This window comes from Crotalus tigris, unplaced genomic scaffold (assembly GCF_016545835.1).
Source record: "Crotalus tigris isolate CLP2741 ecotype Arizona unplaced genomic scaffold, ASM1654583v1 scf7180000019021.11574027:1482141, whole genome shotgun sequence".
NCBI lineage: Eukaryota > Metazoa > Chordata > Lepidosauria > Squamata > Viperidae > Crotalus > Crotalus tigris.
In genome coordinates, this window is record NW_024097333.1 from 284,620 (window position 1) to 300,845 (window position 16,226).

The window sequence follows — 16,226 nt, forward strand, 5'->3', positions numbered from 1 at the left end:
CCTCAGAGTCTGACTCAGCTTCCCCGCATAGCCTGAGCATATTGGAGGGGCCAGGCTCTTCACCAGATTGTAAATCCTGGAGCTCACCAGAACCTTCCTCCGACTCTGATGGCTGTCCAGACCCCTCCTCCTCCTCTGATTCCCCAGACTCAACTGCCGGGTCCACTGACTGGCACGGACTCACAACAAGCCAGTTGTCAAACATACAAATGTAAATTATGTGACCGTGAGGGATGCTGCAACAGTCGTGTAAAAAATGGTCATAAGTCACTTTTTTCAGTGGACATTGTAACTTTGAACGGTCACTAAATGAACTGTTGTAAGTCAAGGACTACCTGTGTCCTATAAGTATGTTGATGAAGATTTTCAGTCACCCAGGTAAAGTTGTCTGGAAGTTCAGTCGTGACAACCGGACTTATAAAAAAACAGAATATATGAGGGGGAAAAAATAACGTGGTTACATTTAGCTCCCACTACTTATATTTCAGTGGTTAACTTTATTTTAAAATGTTTACTTTTTTGAAGAAGGAAAATAATTCAAGACGAGTAAATAGTGCCATAGATCACAACACTGACCTGTAAGTCCTATATCCCTATTAACAAATGAGAGTCAGTCTTGGTGTCAAAACGTTTATTTTTCAGGTCCTCAAGCCTCTGGCCATCCCAACTATGAATTAAAAGCCAAGAGACCCTGAACACAGGGAACAAACGTGGTTTGTTCCCAGTCTCTAGCTGAGAAGCAACATAACATCATATCAGGGAGATCTTCATTAATCTACAACATGGCTAGTGCAGTTTTTCTTCGTTTGTTTCTTCCGGAATAAATAGGACATGACAACGTTGTTTCGGTTATCCCCAGCCTGATAACCCAAATACTAAAGGCCCCCACAAGGTCCATTTGTAGAGTTGCTAGTCAACCTGTTGGGCTCAACTTAAGGCTCCTTTCTCCAAAGCCCCCCCCCCCCCACTTCAGAGGAACCCCTTTTCCCAAGCAGGGCCTGGCTGGCTGAGTCTGCCATGTTACGTACTAGCTTCCCAGCCTAGTTTCCGGACTGGGAAAAGAAGGGAAGAACTTCAGCTAGCCAGGCTGATCAGCGCCAATCAAGGTTTCAGCTTCAGCCACGGGTGGAGGATGGTGAGGATGGAGAGGATGGAGGAGGTCAGGCCGCAAAGACCCACGAAACCAGAACTGGTCTTGTACATGCCCAGCTTGTCCAAAGGAATGAAAATGTCACAGGTGTTTTTCATCACGTCGAGGAGCAGCGGAGGGTTGTTCTGCAGCACTTGGGCCAGGAGACAGAGCTGCAGCTTCAGCCTCTGGGCCAGCTGGTGGGAGCGATGGTCCTCCCCCGGGGCGGACCTGCCATTTCTGCAGCTTCCTTTATGAGACTTGGCGTTCATCTCGCACTCCATCAAGAGACGGATTTCATAGGCATCCCGGCTCAAGTTCATGATCAGCGCAAAGAGGTAATATCTGGAAAGGATGTGAAGAAAGAGCAAAATAATAAATAGGAAGGAAGAAACAGCTAAGACCACACATTGCTCCTTGAAGCACGAAGCTGAAAACACCAGCCTGAAGATGACGAATGGGACTTCGTTGAAACGTCGCCAAGACACTTCCAGTTTTACGCGGGAGAAAACCCGAATAACCAAAGACCTACATAAATACATACATACATACATACACACACCAGTGATGGCGAACCTTTTAGAGACCGAGTGCCCAAACTGCAACCCAAAACCCACTTATGCATCATTGGGTGCCGGATGGGTGTGACCCATTGGGTAGGTGTGGCCCATTGGGTGGGTGTGGCTGCGGTGGTAACGGCAGACTGGGTGGGACTAAAAAGTTCAATCAATTCCAACTTTGCAAGGTCTTTTTTTTTCCCGTGAGAAGTTGAAATTGACTGATTGAACCTTTTTTTTTTTTTTTTTGTACACGGCGGCCTAAAGCGAAAAGGTTTTATAAAACCCAGCTGAAGACCTAGGACTGGGGCGACGGTGCGCATGCCCACAGAGAGGGCTCTCAGTGCCGCCTCTGGCACCCGTGCCATAGGTTCGCCACCACTGATATATACGCTGCTTTCATCTTTCAAAGTCAGCCTAATATTTCAAAAGCCATACATAAAATTCCCAGGCTTCTTATATGTGTGTGTGTAAAAGCTTCTTAATCCAAAGTTCCCCTTGCCATCTAAATTGGACTTTAGCAATTATAGGCATGCAACATCTGTACATCATTGTTTAAAGCAGGAGTAGGCAACCTCGGCTCTATTATGACTGGTGGACTTCAACTCCCAGAATTCCTGAGTCAGCTATGACTCAGGAATCCTGGGAGTTGAAGTCCACCAGTCATAAAAGAGCCGAGGTTGCCTACCAGTGGTTTAAAGGATTGCTTTTGAAAGCTCTTTGTGGTCTAAGGAAATGAGTTTTTAAAGAGCACTTCAAAGTTCTTAATTTGATAAGACTTGCTTTGCGTTCTCGGAACTGAATTAGCCATTTCCTCCACAACTTGAGAGCCCTCAAGCAGAGGTCAAAGCTCGGAGGGAGGGGCTTCCACCTCACCTGAATGACCGCTGACTCCACTTCTCATGGTCCATGTGTGGAACGAGACCCGATTTCCCCGCCCACAGGATGTTGTCACAGGCGAAGTACATGGCTCGGTTCAAATGGCTCACTGTGATGCAGAAACGAAGGACAATATCCGACAGGTGGATGGCTCTTTTGGCTGCCTCCAGAGCGTCAGCAGAGTTCCCCAGCCGGAATACTGAAAAGGAAGGCCAGAGTCACAGACGTGCACAATCCACCCTGGCTTATTTTCACAGCTCGCCAAGAGAGAGGCTGTCAGAATCCAATTATATTTCATCTCTAGTTATCAACTACAGAAAACCCCATTTCTGCCTTCTCTGGATTCTGTCATACGATGAAGGGGAAGGGGGGTGAACAAAGGGGCTGTATGGCCCTCACTTCCTTCGGTACACTTCAAAGGAACTGGATGTGGATAGCACCAAAAGGACTAACCATAACAATGGGGCTATTACCTTTCATGTACTCCTCTCTGAAATCTCCCTCCAGCTGGCAATAAGGAAAAGGGGGTGGGAGTGTAATGCCTGAGACTGTCGCTGGAAGAAGGGGGTGATTGGGTGGGGCTACTGGGGAACCCCTTAAAACCTTGAATGGGAGAGCTTGGACCCAAGTCCTGTCTAGAACGCCTGCAACCATTTTCTCTTAATAAAGGATGCCTGTTGGAAGAACTATTCCAAGAGTTCTGTCTTCTTAAGATGCAAAGTGGGGTGGGTCCTTACAGAGGCCTTGAAATAGGCTGGGTGGAATGGCAAGCAATTACTTTTTTTATTATCAATTTTCTTTTTTATTAGTTTATAATATAAAATGCAAAAATGCAGGGGGCATAGCCAGCTTTGGCACTGCATGCCTCTCAACCTCCTTACAAACTCCATCTCTTCTCTGCCTGTTTCTTTGTTCCTCCTGCTATCTCCCTTGTTGCTTTCCCTTGATAGCTGCGGCTGCTTCCGATTCAGCAGCAAATTCCCTTTCTCTCCCCCCCCACCTTCTTGCCCTTTTAGGGCCAAAATGCCTGCTGCAACTCTGCCCTCCCACCCCAGTCAATTCCCGCCACACTTACGCTTGCGTCCCAAACTCAGATGAGACTCCAGTTGCTTAATCCTAGCAAGAAAATCCGGTCCAGCGCCATTCTTCTGCAGGGCATAGCTTAGTAGAGTGCAGGCATACTGGGCAGCTCTGGACAGAATACAAGAACAGTTAAAGAGATCCAAACGAGATGTGTTAGCTAAAGCAGGGCTTTTCAACCTTTTCACCCATTGTACCACTTTTAGGATGTGGCAACATCCGAGTACCACCAGTCATCTAGCAAGGAATCAAAAACTTGATGACCAAAAAAAAAAAAAAGGACAAAAGTGATAAAGTACAGGTAGTCCTCGACTTACAACAGTTCGCTTAGTGACTGTTTGAAGTTACAATGGCCCTGAAAAAAATGCCCCCCAAGCCACAGCCGAGCAAGACACACCTGCCTGCCCGGCTGCGCTCTTCCTCCTGTCTGAGGTTTTCATTGTTGTGAGCATTTCTGTTGAGGATTGGCAGCGGGGGTGTTGGTGGGGGGTGTTTGGTTTTTATTCCCCCCGTCTGCTGGGTGGTTGCAACAGGTTTTGGTCACTTCACATGACCCTGGGACACTGATCGTCATAAATATGAATCAGTTGTCAAGCATCTGAATGTAAATCACAAGACCCTGGAGATGCTGCAACATTCCAGCCGATCGGCGCTTCTTCTGGGCTCAGCAGAAGCGTCAGGATCAGTGCCGAGTTCCAGGGCCAAGCTTGAAGACCCCTGCCCTATGCGATTACATACACCTAAGTAAACAAGGAAGGAAGGAAATTGGGGATCCACTTTTAGGAACAAACCGCAGCATTTTTGCTATCTTCTATCAGCATAAGATTTGATGCCCTCATTGCCGATATCCATGCTGTTTTCGTTGCCTCAGTTTCCAGACATCCAAATTCTTTCCAAGGTAGCCACCCTAAAACTCTCTTTGAAGAAGTGGCGGAGTGTGGGTTGGGGCAAAAGATAAAAATGTGGATGACAGAGTTAAGGGCACCTACGCCTCTTTCATCCATGGGGTGAGGACGAGAGAAAAGCAACACCAAGAGGAAAAGAAAGCAAGGGTTGCCACTGTTGTTGTTGTGGCCTAGTTACGTGCAAGTCCCTGTTTGCAATACAAAGCACAACTGGAATCAGTGGGGCAGCTGCCTTTAAGTAGTTTGATATTAACATTTCTGCAGGAAAAGCACCAAACTCAGAGAGCACCAAGGACCCCAAAGGTCAATCCTGAGCCACAAATACTCTCTTCTCTTGATCCCTTCCGAGATTAACTCAACTGAAACCAAATGCATCCCATGATTTTTAAAAATAAAGTACAGGGAAGTCCTCGACTTATGACCACAACTGAGCTGGAAATTTCTGCTGTTAAGTGAGACATTTGTTAAGTGAGCTTTGCCCCTTTTTACGACCTTTCTTGTTCGTTATTAAGTGAATCCCTGCAGTTGTTAAGTTGGTCACCCGGTTGTTAAGTGAATCTGGCTTCCCCCATTGACTTTGCTTGTCAGAAGGTCACCAAAGGAGATCACGTGACTTTGGGACACTGCAACGGTCATAAATAGGAGTCGGCGGCCAAGGGTCCAAATTTGGATCACGTGACCCTGCAACGGTCGTTAAGTGTGAAAAACGGCCCCCAGTCCCTTTTTTCGGTGCCGTTGTAACGTTGAACGGTCACTAAGCGAACTGTCGTAAGTCGAGGACTGCCTGTACTCCGGGATTTCCACCCACCGCCCTTCGCTCGCGCAAACCTGAACACCCGCTCCTTGGCTTGGCTTTGGGCGCTGAAACGGACCCAGGAATCCATCGCGGAGGCCGAATAAGGAGGAAGCGACCAAGCAGCCTCCGCCTGGCCGACCGCCTCGGCCCTGGCCCGACTGTCGGGCCGTGGAGGAGAGGTAAACACCTCCACTTCCGCCTCCGCTACAGGAGCGCGCGAGGGTCAAATCCATCCCAGCTTTGTGATTGGCTCCTGCCGACGGAGGTCGGGAGGGGAGATGTTGCGTAGCCTCCGGAGCGCCCGCCCGCGATTCCCATTGGCTAATGGGGGGGCCTCCCAACGGCAACTCGGCCGTCAGTCTCCCCGCTTTTGAGAGACTCACGACGACGATTGGGCAAGAGGGCGGGAGAGCCCGCCTCCCGCCGCAGAAGGCGCTCTGCCATTGGTCGGGGGCCGCGCAGCGACGCTTGACACCTCGGGGGGGGGAGGGAGCTGCGCGCGGCCGCCGCGTCTCTTCGCCTCAGGGATGGAGTCGCTCCGCGTCCAGCGGCTGCAGCCGGGCGTCGGCGGCGGGACCCTGCGCTCGCTGCGGCCCGGCGTGACGGCGGGGGCGCTGCTCCCCTCGGCCGCCTCGGCGCCGCCCCTCCCGCCGCCCCCGCCGCCGCTCGGGCTGACGCTCACGCTGGGGCCGCCGCCGCCCCCGCCCTCCCTCCTGCCCGGGGTGACGGCCGGGGCCGCCGCCTCGAGCCCCCCGGGAGGAGGAGGAGCCGCCGCGGGGCCGCCCGCCGTCCTGAGGGAGGCCGTCGAGGCCGTGGTCCGGAGCTTCGCCAAGCACACGCAGGGATACGGCCGCGGTGAGGAGCCGCGCCCGCCCCCCGCCCCACCCGGGGCAGAAGGCCGGCTCCCCTCGGCTTCACCCCCTCAACGGGGCTGCTCCTGGGTCGAGGGGGACGGGGAGCGGCCTGCAGGCCCGTTAGACGCCGGTAGTCCTCGACTTACGACCACACTCCGCCCCCCCCCCACCTTTCCCTTGCTCGTTGAGGGAGGTTTTGTCCCGTTTTGCGACCTTCCTGGCCACAATTAATCAGTGGAACAGCTTGCCTCCAGAAGCAGTAAATGCTCCATCACTGGAAGTTTTTAAGAAGAGACTGGACAGCCATTTGTCCGAAATGGTGTAGGGTTTCCTGCCCGAGCAGGGGGTTGGACTAGATGACCTCCAAGGTCCCTTCCAACTTTACTACTATTACTATTACCGTCGTTAAGGGAAGCCCTGCCATTGAATTAGTAACGCGGTCGTTAAGTGAATCTGGCTTCCCCCTTGGCTTGGCCGAAGGTCGCAAAAGGGGATCACGTGGCTCTTGGGACGCACAGCAACGGTCATAAATGCGAACTCAGTGGCCCAGCGCCTTGACTGCGACCACATATTTAGTGACCGTTCAAAGTTACAACAGTGCTTAAATGTTGTAAACCAAACGTCGCAGGAGTTGTTTTTTCACAACGTGAATCTGGCTTCCCCATTTGGCGTGTCAAAACATGTGCAAAAGGAAGTCACGTGACCCCGGGGCACAGTCAAGTGACTGGGGGATGCTGCAACAGCTGTAAGGGTGAAAAAGTGGTCAATTGCCTTTTTTTCAGCACTCTTTGTAACTTCGGTCGCTAAGCGAATGGTTGTAAGTCGAGGACTACCTGTAATGGCTTAGGGAAGTGGGAGCAAGGTGGAATGGGACAGCTCGGCATGGACAACTCACTGCAGGACAACTTGCCATGGGACAACCTACAGGAGAATTCAACAATTCAGTTTTTTTAAAGTAATTAAATACTTTTTAAGTTTTGTCGTTCACATTTGTGCCTCCTTTGGCATCCTTTCTTTAATGATTCTGTTTGACTATTTCTTCGATATTAGGGTAACTCTTGTCCTGTGGCAAGTTGTGCTGCGTTGAGCTGGCTGCAGTGAAGTCAACCATGACCAGTTGGCTGTGGCGAGTGGTCGTAGACCTGGAGCAGGGGTCATTGGTTAATTATGAAGGCTGTGCCTGTGAACACACGCAGGGTGCTTTTCTCATTGGGGTGCTGCGTTTCTGATCACGCGTGGAACATTTTTCTGAACATGGGGCTATCCAATGTGCAGACCATTCCCCTGAGATAGACTAGGATGCATTTCATTGTTGGTGATAAAGGCAGCAGAGACGAGAACAGAGCGTCAGCCTGCATGGACTCACTCCTGTCAAGTGGCTTTATAGGTGAACATGTGTCAAGGTGGTGAACTCTTCATCTTTGTAGGTTGTTAAGAGGGACCGTCTGTCAAGGATGGTTTAGTTTTTACTGAAGATTGCAGAAAGTTGGACCATATAATTGTGGTCTCTTAAATTCAACATTATAATGATAGGCTTCCTTTTTTAGCAGGCTGTTTGATGCAGGCCTGTGCTTCTGATCACAGCTTCTTTAGGCTTCTGTTTCCGTCCATCTTGACGTGCGACATCTGAGATTGCTTTAATAATAGTCATTATGAAGCAGACTGCACTGTTGACTTTGTGTAGTTTTTCAATTTTATTACCTTTTCATGATTATGATGAGTAAAGAAAAGACAGTTTGCTCAATACCACATTGTGTGGCTGGAGAAATTCATCCGGTCATAACATATTTTGCAACCTTTTGACAAGCAAAATCAATGGTGAAGCCAGATTCATTTACCAACCAGATTACCAATTTGTCAACAGTGCAGTGACTTCACTTAACAACTATGGCCACAGAAAGCTCAATTGTGGTCGTAAAGGACTATGTGGCATAATTTACTTAGCCACAGAAAATTTGGGCTCAATTGTGGTCGTAAGTTGAGGACTACCTGTACATGGGTTTCACTTCTGAGAGTTTGGAGCAAAAACCTTCAGTTAACAGAACAGCAGAAAAACAGAGTTGGAAGGGGCCTTGAAGGTCCTCTAGTCCAACCCCCTGCTCTAGCAGGAGACCCTATACCATTTCAGACGGGGCTGTCCAGTCTCTTCTTGAAAACCTCCAATGATGGAGCACCCACAACTTCTGAAGGCAAGCTGTTCCACTGATTCTCATTGTAAGGAAGTTTCTCCTTAGTTCTAGGTTGCTCCTCTCCTTGATTAGTTTCCATCTGTTGCTTCTCATCCTGCTTTAAGGTGCTTTGGAAAATAGATTGACTCCCTCTTCTTTGTGGCAGCCCCCCAAATATTGGAACACTGCTTTCATATCATCCCTGGTCCTTCTTTTCACTAGACTAGACATATCCAGTTCCAACAACCATTCTTTGTATGTTTTAGCCTCCAGCCCCCTGATCATCTCTCTTGCTTTTCTCTGCACTCTTTCCAGAGTCTCAACATCTTTTTTCATATTGTCCCGATCAAAAACGGAGGCAATATTCCAAATGTGCTCTTGCCAAGGCTTTTTAAAGCGGTACTAACCCTAAAGTTTGGAACACGTTTGAACTGCAAACTATTTGTTCTGGAATTCTGTTGTAAAGTTCTGTCAATTATTTTCTCAAAATCTATTTGATTGTTTTAAGAAATACATGTAGGGATAGAGAAAGAAATACTAGGGTGTTTTATAACGATTCTCAGGAAAAAAATTGTTTTCATATTGAGGTCGTTGGCTACAATTGTTTGCTTAAGTGGCAGTTGGGTAGCATGGAGCGCATCCAGTGAATGCTGTTTTGTACATTTTAAACAGTAAATGCTTGGCAGGCAGTCTATAGCTTGACTTAGAGCTCCTTTTCTGGCTCTGAAAGCCTGCAAGGCCATATGGAATCATTTACCCTTTCTTAAATATGCAAGTCAGATGTGTGTCATATGCAAGGCAAGGACCAGAGTTTGGGACCAAGAGAGTAAACAGTGTTTATAAAGAACACGTGTGATTTCTGACTGTAAATATTTGAACTTTGGTAGCAGGAAGTGTAGGAAAGAAACACTTTTCTTCGTGAGCATTTTTAGAGATTTTTGTTCTTTTCCTTCACATGAGGATTTTCTTATACGGAAGAGTTGTACTTTCCAGCTGGTATTTCTTCCCTTGCTTAGGATCCATAAATATTTAGTACACAGGTAGTCCTCGACTTACGACCACAGTTGAGCCCAAAATTTCTGTTGTTAAGCGAGACATTTATTAAGTGAGTTTTGCCCCATTTTACAGCCATTCTTGTCTCAGTTGTTAAATGAATCACTGCACTTGATAAGTTAGTAACAAGGTTGATAAGTGAATCTGGCTTCCCCATTGACTTTGCTTATCAGAAGGTCACAAAAGGGGATCACATGACCCTGGGACACTGCAACCGTCATATATATGAACCAGTTGCCAAGCATCTGAATTTTGATCACATGATCATGGGGATGCTGCAAAGATCATAACTGAAAAAGGGTCACAAGTTGCTTTTTTCAGTGCCCTTGTAACTTTGAACGGTCACTTAACAAACTGTTGTAAGTTGAGATTACCTATATGTTCTACATTAGAAATAGTAAATGCTAACTTAAAGTAGCTGTAGAGCAGGGGTGTCAAACTGCCGGCCCATGGGCCGATGCGGCATGTCGAAACTGCGCCCACCCCAGCTCCTGCAATGGGGAAAAAGTCACGATACGTCACGACACGTCACGTGACATTGTGAGTTTGACACCCCTGCTGTAGAGGCTCAGGGTCAGAGTTTTGTTACGCCGAGGTGTTTATTAACATTAGTATTGAAATTTCTGGTTTTTCATTTGAAAAAGCATTTTAGAAGATTAAAAATAGATTATCTTTAGTTAGTGTATTATGTCCAGCATTTAATTCAACCTTGATTTTGAGTTTTCTGTTTGGTTCTTTTAGTTATTATTTAAAAATTGTAGTGTTTATATATGAATTAATTTTAGAAGCTGGGTGGACTTCCTAGAGGAGCATTTTTTTCTATAAGTAGTCCTTGACTTACGATCGATCGCTTAACGACCATTCAAAATTAAGATGAACTTCCCTGGGCTACTTATTAACCTGGTTCCGCAATTACGACAGTGAACCCAATTGTGGTTGCAAATTGAAAACTTATCTGTAGTAGCTCTCTGGATTCTTCAATTGCAGCAATGATCGGGAAAGCTTTTATGTTGTAGCTGTGTGTGTAAATAATTGTTAATATTCTGATGGACTCTGCTTTTCTCTTTTCAGTCAATGTTGTTGAAGCGCTTCAGGAATTCTGGCAGATGAAGCAATCACGTGGTGCTGATCTGAAAAATGGCGCTCTGGTGGTTTACGAGATGGTTCCATCCAACAGTCCTCCTTACATTTGCTATGTTACATTGCCAGGAGGGAGCTGTTTTGGCAGTTTTCAGGTTAGATTGTCTCATTTATCGAATCTTAGACTTGAACGGTGTGATGGCCTAGAGCATGGGTCGGCAACCACGGCTCTGGAGCCGCATGTGGCTCTTTGAGCCTTCTCCTGCGGCTTCCAGCCTCCTCTGCCATTTGCACAGAGAGAGGCACTTGCACTTCCTCCCTCTTTCTCTCTCTCTCTCTCTCTGTGTGTGTGTGTGTGTGTAAAAAAGAGTGGCTTCACGCTGTTCTCTGACGAGCTGACAAGCTTATTGGGCGGGGCTCCTCCCTTTGCTGCGCCTCTGCAGGAATCAGGAAGGGCAGGAGAGAGCCAGCCCAATAACAATGTGTGTTAGCTTGTTGGAGAAGAGCCTGAAGCCAGTTTGCCAGGTGAGCAGAAGATTGGAGAGAGGGAAAGAGAGGGGGGGGAGAGAGAGGGAGAGAAAGAGAGAGAGGGAGAAAGAGAGAGAAAGAGGGGGAAAGAGAAAAAGGGAGAGAGAGAGAGAGGGAGAGGAAAGAGAGAGAGAGAGAGAGAGAACTCATACACAGCAGCCTCTATTTCTTTTTAATTAAACTCTTCAATCAAGCTCCCCACCCCTCATGGGTCCAAGTGGCTCTTTGAGTGTTTAAGGTTGCAGACTCCTGGCCTAGAGGTAAAGAGTCTCACCTCTCACTTGGAAGGTTGAGAGTTCAATCCTCTGCAGCGACAGATGTTTCTCTAACAGGGCGCAAAGAGAAAATATCTGCTGTGAACTCCGCGTAGGCGTCAGGAAGGGCATCCAGCCAGTAAACGCTCAGCTCCACCTAGTCGCCCCAACTCCCCCCCAAAGAAAGAGTTTGAAGGGTCATAAAAAGAAAAAAAAATTATGGAATCCTAGTCAGGTGGAATTGATGAAAATACCTTTAGTTTTGAACAGCCTTTATTTTAATGAAAAGACAAGCTATGAGACATAGCAGTGTACTGTACTGTATATTTACTGTACTGTAAATGTGAAAAATTCAAAGTGTGTGGCACCTTTAACTGCATAATATCAGCAATAAGTTTCAAGAATGCTGTAATCCTCAGCTGTTCCAAATCCTGGGCTTAACAGAGCCTAAAGCAGCAAAGATTTTTGGCTAAATTATTCCGTTTGTGGGATTTGAAGCAGGCATCCAAAATAAACAGGGATATCCGAACACTTGGAAATAGCGTTGGGTGTTTAGGATCAAGTAGCTGGAGTTTGGTTTTAAACCAATTAATTTTATGGACAAATATTACTGTGGAATTTCTGTAAATGTACATGCTGACTTTCAGCATGTACACTTGCAGCCTATGAGAGAACAGCAATTCAATAGTGCCTTTTGCAGCACAATTAAAATTTAGGGATAACTTTAACTTACCCATATAGTTTCTGTTCTTACATCTGCCTTGTATTCTTCTCCAACCCCACTTCAGTTTTGTCCAACGAAGGCTGAAGCCAGGAGAAGTGCTGCAAAAATTGCACTGATGAACTCAGTCTTCAATGAACATCCATCCCGTAGAATCACAGACGAATTTATTGAGAAAAGTGTTATTGAGGCTTTGGCATCTTTCAACGTAAGTCCTTTTAAAGGTTCTGTAATTAGTAGGGCAATAATTGTAGGGAAAACTCATAAATCTTTAGGAATCCTTCTGGAATCCTTTATTGCTAAGGCTTCTATGTATGCAATGAAAATAAGTAGTGTTGACCATTGTTGTGTACTTCTCCCAGTTATATAAGTGTGTGTATGATATTTACCCTTGGCATTTTCAATGTACTTTACAAAATTCACTGTAACAATTGCAACTAATTCTATGTGGGACAAACATCACATCGATTAAAAAACAGAATACATGAACATCAGCTGGCAATCAAACGCCACAGTTCCAAATCTGTAATCTCTACCCACACTGACACCAAACAGCACCGATTCGATTGGAGTAATCATCAGCCATGCTACCACCTGCCATGCACATGAGTTCATCAAATCGTGGCACTCCATCAACAGATACAGCCAATGAGGGACAGCACCTACCCTCAGCCAGCTTCACTTACCAGTGACCCTCACCTGACATGACCTCCCCATCCCAAGACCCTCACCTGGCATACCCACACCTGACCCACCACAAGACCTACTGAGCACACAAAGCCTTTATAAGCAGTACCAGTAGCATAAGATCAATTTGTAGTTATTTTGAATTCTACCATGGTTCCTGACTTCTTGCACTTGACAATTGTTAAGTGAACCCATAAGGTTCGTTAAGCAAACTTCAAATCGAGGTTGTAAGTCCCTTTTGGGGGGGGGGTCAGTTGTAACTTTGAATGATTGCTAAGCTAGTCATGAGTTAAGCTAGTCCAGGGGTAGGCATAGCTGGCTCAGGAATTCTGGGAGTTGAAGTCCAGGAGTCATAAAAGAGCCAAGGTTGCCTACCCCTGAACTAGTCATGAGTTAAGGGCTACCTCTGCCACAGCCCTATGGAATATTCATATATTTATACAACATACATCCAAAAACTGCAGCTTTGAGTGAAAACTCTTCTTAAAGTAGGAATCCTTTTTGTATAAAAAGCTGGCCCTTTTACGCTAATCCAATCTAACCTAATGTTTGTCTTCCCAATAGGGCAACAGAGAGGAAGCAGATAGCCCAAGTACAGGTATTGGTGCTTTCCGCTTCATGTTGGAGTCCAACAAAGGGAAGTCCATGTTAGAGTTCCAGGTATTCTTAATTGGATTATGCAATCCAGACTTTTGCTGCTAAAACTTGACCTACTGACTTAATTACAAGTAACTGTTTAGGGAGAGGAGATGCAAAATATGCAGGAGAGGTGGAATTGGCACAGAAACGTAGGATCGTTATTGTTCTTCCTAATTTGTTGACCAACTCAGGACTCTGAAATAATCATCAGATATCCTAAGATTAAACGCCTGTTGCAATCCCTTTATAAAAAAATGCTTAAGGAATTAGTGTTTGTGACACGGCGAATGTTTCGGACGTTGTCAGAATTAGATTTTTAAAAAGTCTGGAAACCTCCAGAGTATTGTTGAATGATGAATCATCCAGTAGTTTTTTATGTTAACAAATTGAAAGGCAAATTATCTTGTGCGATATTCAGAAACGGAACCCTCAGCAGGAGATGGAATGGCTTTGGGCACATCTAGTTGTGCCTTTTTGTCTGCTGATAACCATGCTCAAAGTTGGCCTGCTTTTCCTTGCCAGGAGCTAATGACAGTTTTCCAGCTGCTACACTGGACTGGTAGCCTTAAAGCCATGCGGGAGAGGCAGTGTTCACGACAGGTAGGTTTGTTCAAAGGATCTGCGGGTTTGGGGCCTGTAGCCGGCAGCGGGCAGAAGCCGAAGTGTCTCCGGCATAGCTGAACATCTTCGCTATGAGCCTTCTGAAGCTGCTGGAACTCGGTACCACCTCTGTTTTAAAGCAGCTTTGGTCTCTGTGGAAAACAAAGCCACAAATGAAGCTTTCCTGTGGCTTGGAGAAGTGAGTAAAAATGGAGAAGCTGCGTTTTTTATTCCCTTTAATTTAAGCCAGAAGACTCTGAGCTCGGGCTAGTTCCACTTGTCCACCCTTGATCGAAATAAATTGGGAATAGGCTCCAGCAGCAAGTTACAGGTAGTCCTTGACTTACAACAGCTTGTTGACTGACCATTCAGAGTTACAAGGGCACTGAAAAAAAAAGTGACCATTTTTCACACTTGTGAGTGTTGCAAGCATCCCTACGGTAACATGATTAAAATTCAGATGCTTGGCAACTGATTCATATTTACGACGGTTGCAGTATCCCGGAGTCACGTCATCACTTTTTGCGACTTTATGACTAGCAAAGCTAAGGGAAATTGCTAAGTTGTTAAGATTCACTTAACAACCGGGTTACTCATTTAACAACTGCAGGGAGTCGCTTAACAAATGTGGCAAGAAAAGATGTAAAATAGGGCAAAAGTCCCTTAACAGGTTTCTCACTTAGCGACATAAATTGTGGTCATAAGTCGAGGACTACCTGTACTAATTGCCAGGGACTACTTTTTTTCCCCCTCTTCTTTGTATATGATTTCTCCAGTTCTTTTACCAAGAACCTAGTCATGTCTGCCTTGGTCACTTACTGTTCCATATTTTTGTGTGAGTTATTTGAAGGGCGACTTAAGGCAGACATGTCAAACCCAAGGCTGGGGGGCCGGATGCAGCCCGCGAAATGGTTTCATGTGGCCCATGAAGCCATCCTGGAAACAGTGAGGGAACGGCCCCCGCTGCCTTGGCCCTGGCCCAGGCCGGCCGGGAGCCAATGTACAATTTTCTGGTGGCCATCTATGCCGAAACGCATTCAGTCTTAGCTCCACAAGGCCGTCCGGAAACAGCGAGAAACCAGGAGAACCTTGAGCAGCAGCCTTGAGGAAGTGGGGCTGGGCTTGGGTGCTGCGGGTGCTCAAGGGCCAGGCTGGGCATTTGACCTCTGCTGCCCAGGGCTCCGGGCAGCCCGCACCACCATCCAGCCCCCCCCCCCCATGGCCTGAGAGGAACAGTGATGCTCCTCCAGTGGACCATGCCTTGGCACTTGCCCCGGTCCCACCCGCTTCTGCCAGAGACCCTCAGATCCCACTCCTGCCCAGGCCCCCATAGGCACCCTACCCACCCAGTAGGCCACACCCACTCCATCCACACCCACCCAGTAGGCCGCACCCACACTGGCCACACCCACCCGGTCCCCTAAGGGCAACCGCAATGCTGATGCGGCCCTCAATGAAATTTGAGTTTGACACCCCTGACGTACGGCATGAAGCCGTCTGCCTGACTGGAGAGCAACTTCTTTGCTGGTTCTGGAATTTGGGAGAGCATCTTTTTCCCCATTCATGTCCTCTCTCCTCCCCCACCAGGAAGTGCTGGCACACTATTCCCATCGTGCTCTGGACGATGACATACGGAACCAGATGGCAACGGACTGGGTCAACCGGGAGCAGAACATCCCAGGGGCCCTTTCCAGGGAGCTGGCCTCGACAGAGCGTGAACTGGACGAAGCTCGGCTAGCTGGAAAGGAGCTGAGATTTCACAAGGAGAAGAAAGACATCTTGATGTTGGCTGCTGGCCAGCTGGGGAACATGCATTCTTCCAACTGCTAGGACCCCACGTAGCCCTTTCTCTCTCCTTTCACGCCTCTCTCTTCCTGCAGTAGTTTGCTGAAGAGGTCGAAAGGAATGTTACAGATATGAAGAAGCCCAGTATTCAACCAGATTTTTCCCTAATTTTATGGTGCAATGTTGATGTTTGCGTTTAGGAGACTTTAGTGCAGAATTTGATCCTAATCTTGATTGCCTTAATTTTTTAGTTCGAAGTGTAAGGTATCCTCCAATTAGAGAAGGAAACCTGAATTAACATTTTGGGGGGGGAAAACATTGAGTTTGTTCAGAACTTGGCTTCAATTCTAATCACCTGAACTGTGTCATTAAACAGCCTCCGATGCTTCATTTTCCAAGAACAGAGGACCAGTTGCACATTTTTTTAAAAAAACAAAAATCGTTAAAAATTCTGTATAGATTTTATACTTGGACCTCTTTGGTTATCTTTTTCTCTCTGCTGAAGAACTTT

The 16,226-nt window shown here is 46.9% G+C and overlaps 2 protein-coding genes across 2 annotated transcripts; one reads left to right on the forward strand and one right to left on the reverse strand.

The window, feature by feature from the left end:
* Positions 1-486: 486 nt before the first annotated feature.
* PEX11B (peroxisomal biogenesis factor 11 beta) lies at positions 487-5,548 on the reverse strand. Its single transcript, XM_039358468.1, has 4 exons — positions 5,379-5,548; positions 3,641-3,756; positions 2,563-2,764; positions 487-1,474 (listed from the first exon to the last, which is right to left on the reverse strand). Exons 1-4 carry the CDS (start codon positions 5,432-5,434, stop codon positions 1,102-1,104), a joined length of 747 nt encoding a protein of 248 aa, XP_039214402.1. The 5' UTR covers positions 5,435-5,548; the 3' UTR covers positions 487-1,101.
* A 287-nt stretch (positions 5,549-5,835) lies between these two features.
* On the forward strand, positions 5,836-16,113 carry LIX1L (limb and CNS expressed 1 like). Its single transcript, XM_039358467.1, has 6 exons — positions 5,836-6,201; positions 10,493-10,656; positions 12,072-12,212; positions 13,256-13,351; positions 13,853-13,930; positions 15,518-16,113. Exons 1-6 carry the CDS (start codon positions 5,874-5,876, stop codon positions 15,758-15,760), a joined length of 1,050 nt encoding a protein of 349 aa, XP_039214401.1. The 5' UTR covers positions 5,836-5,873; the 3' UTR covers positions 15,761-16,113.
* Positions 16,114-16,226: the final 113 nt, after the last annotated feature.

What these genes read in the sequence shown, in the direction of transcription:
- LIX1L (XM_039358467.1), top strand. Translation starts at nt 5,874, where the DNA reads ATGGAGTCGCTCCGCGTCCAGCGGCTGCAGCCGGGCGTCGGCGGCGGG. An exon ending in GCTGTTTTGGCAGTTTTCAG is followed by an intron (nt 10,657 to 12,071) that starts GTTAGATTGTCT and finishes ACCCCACTTCAG; the next exon opens with TTTTGTCCAACGAAGGCTGA. An exon ending in AGGCTTTGGCATCTTTCAAC is followed by an intron (nt 12,213 to 13,255) that starts GTAAGTCCTTTT and finishes TCTTCCCAATAG; the next exon opens with GGCAACAGAGAGGAAGCAGA.
- PEX11B (XM_039358468.1), bottom strand. Translation starts at nt 5,434, where the DNA reads ATGGATTCCTGGGTCCGTTTCAGCGCCCAAAGCCAAGCCAAGGAGCGG. An exon ending in GCCAAGGAGCGGGTGTTCAG is followed by an intron (nt 3,757 to 5,378) that starts GTTTGCGCGAGC and finishes TATTCTGTCCAG; the next exon opens with AGCTGCCCAGTATGCCTGCA. An exon ending in TCTGAGTTTGGGACGCAAGC is followed by an intron (nt 2,765 to 3,640) that starts GTAAGTGTGGCG and finishes CTTCCTTTTCAG; the next exon opens with TATTCCGGCTGGGGAACTCT.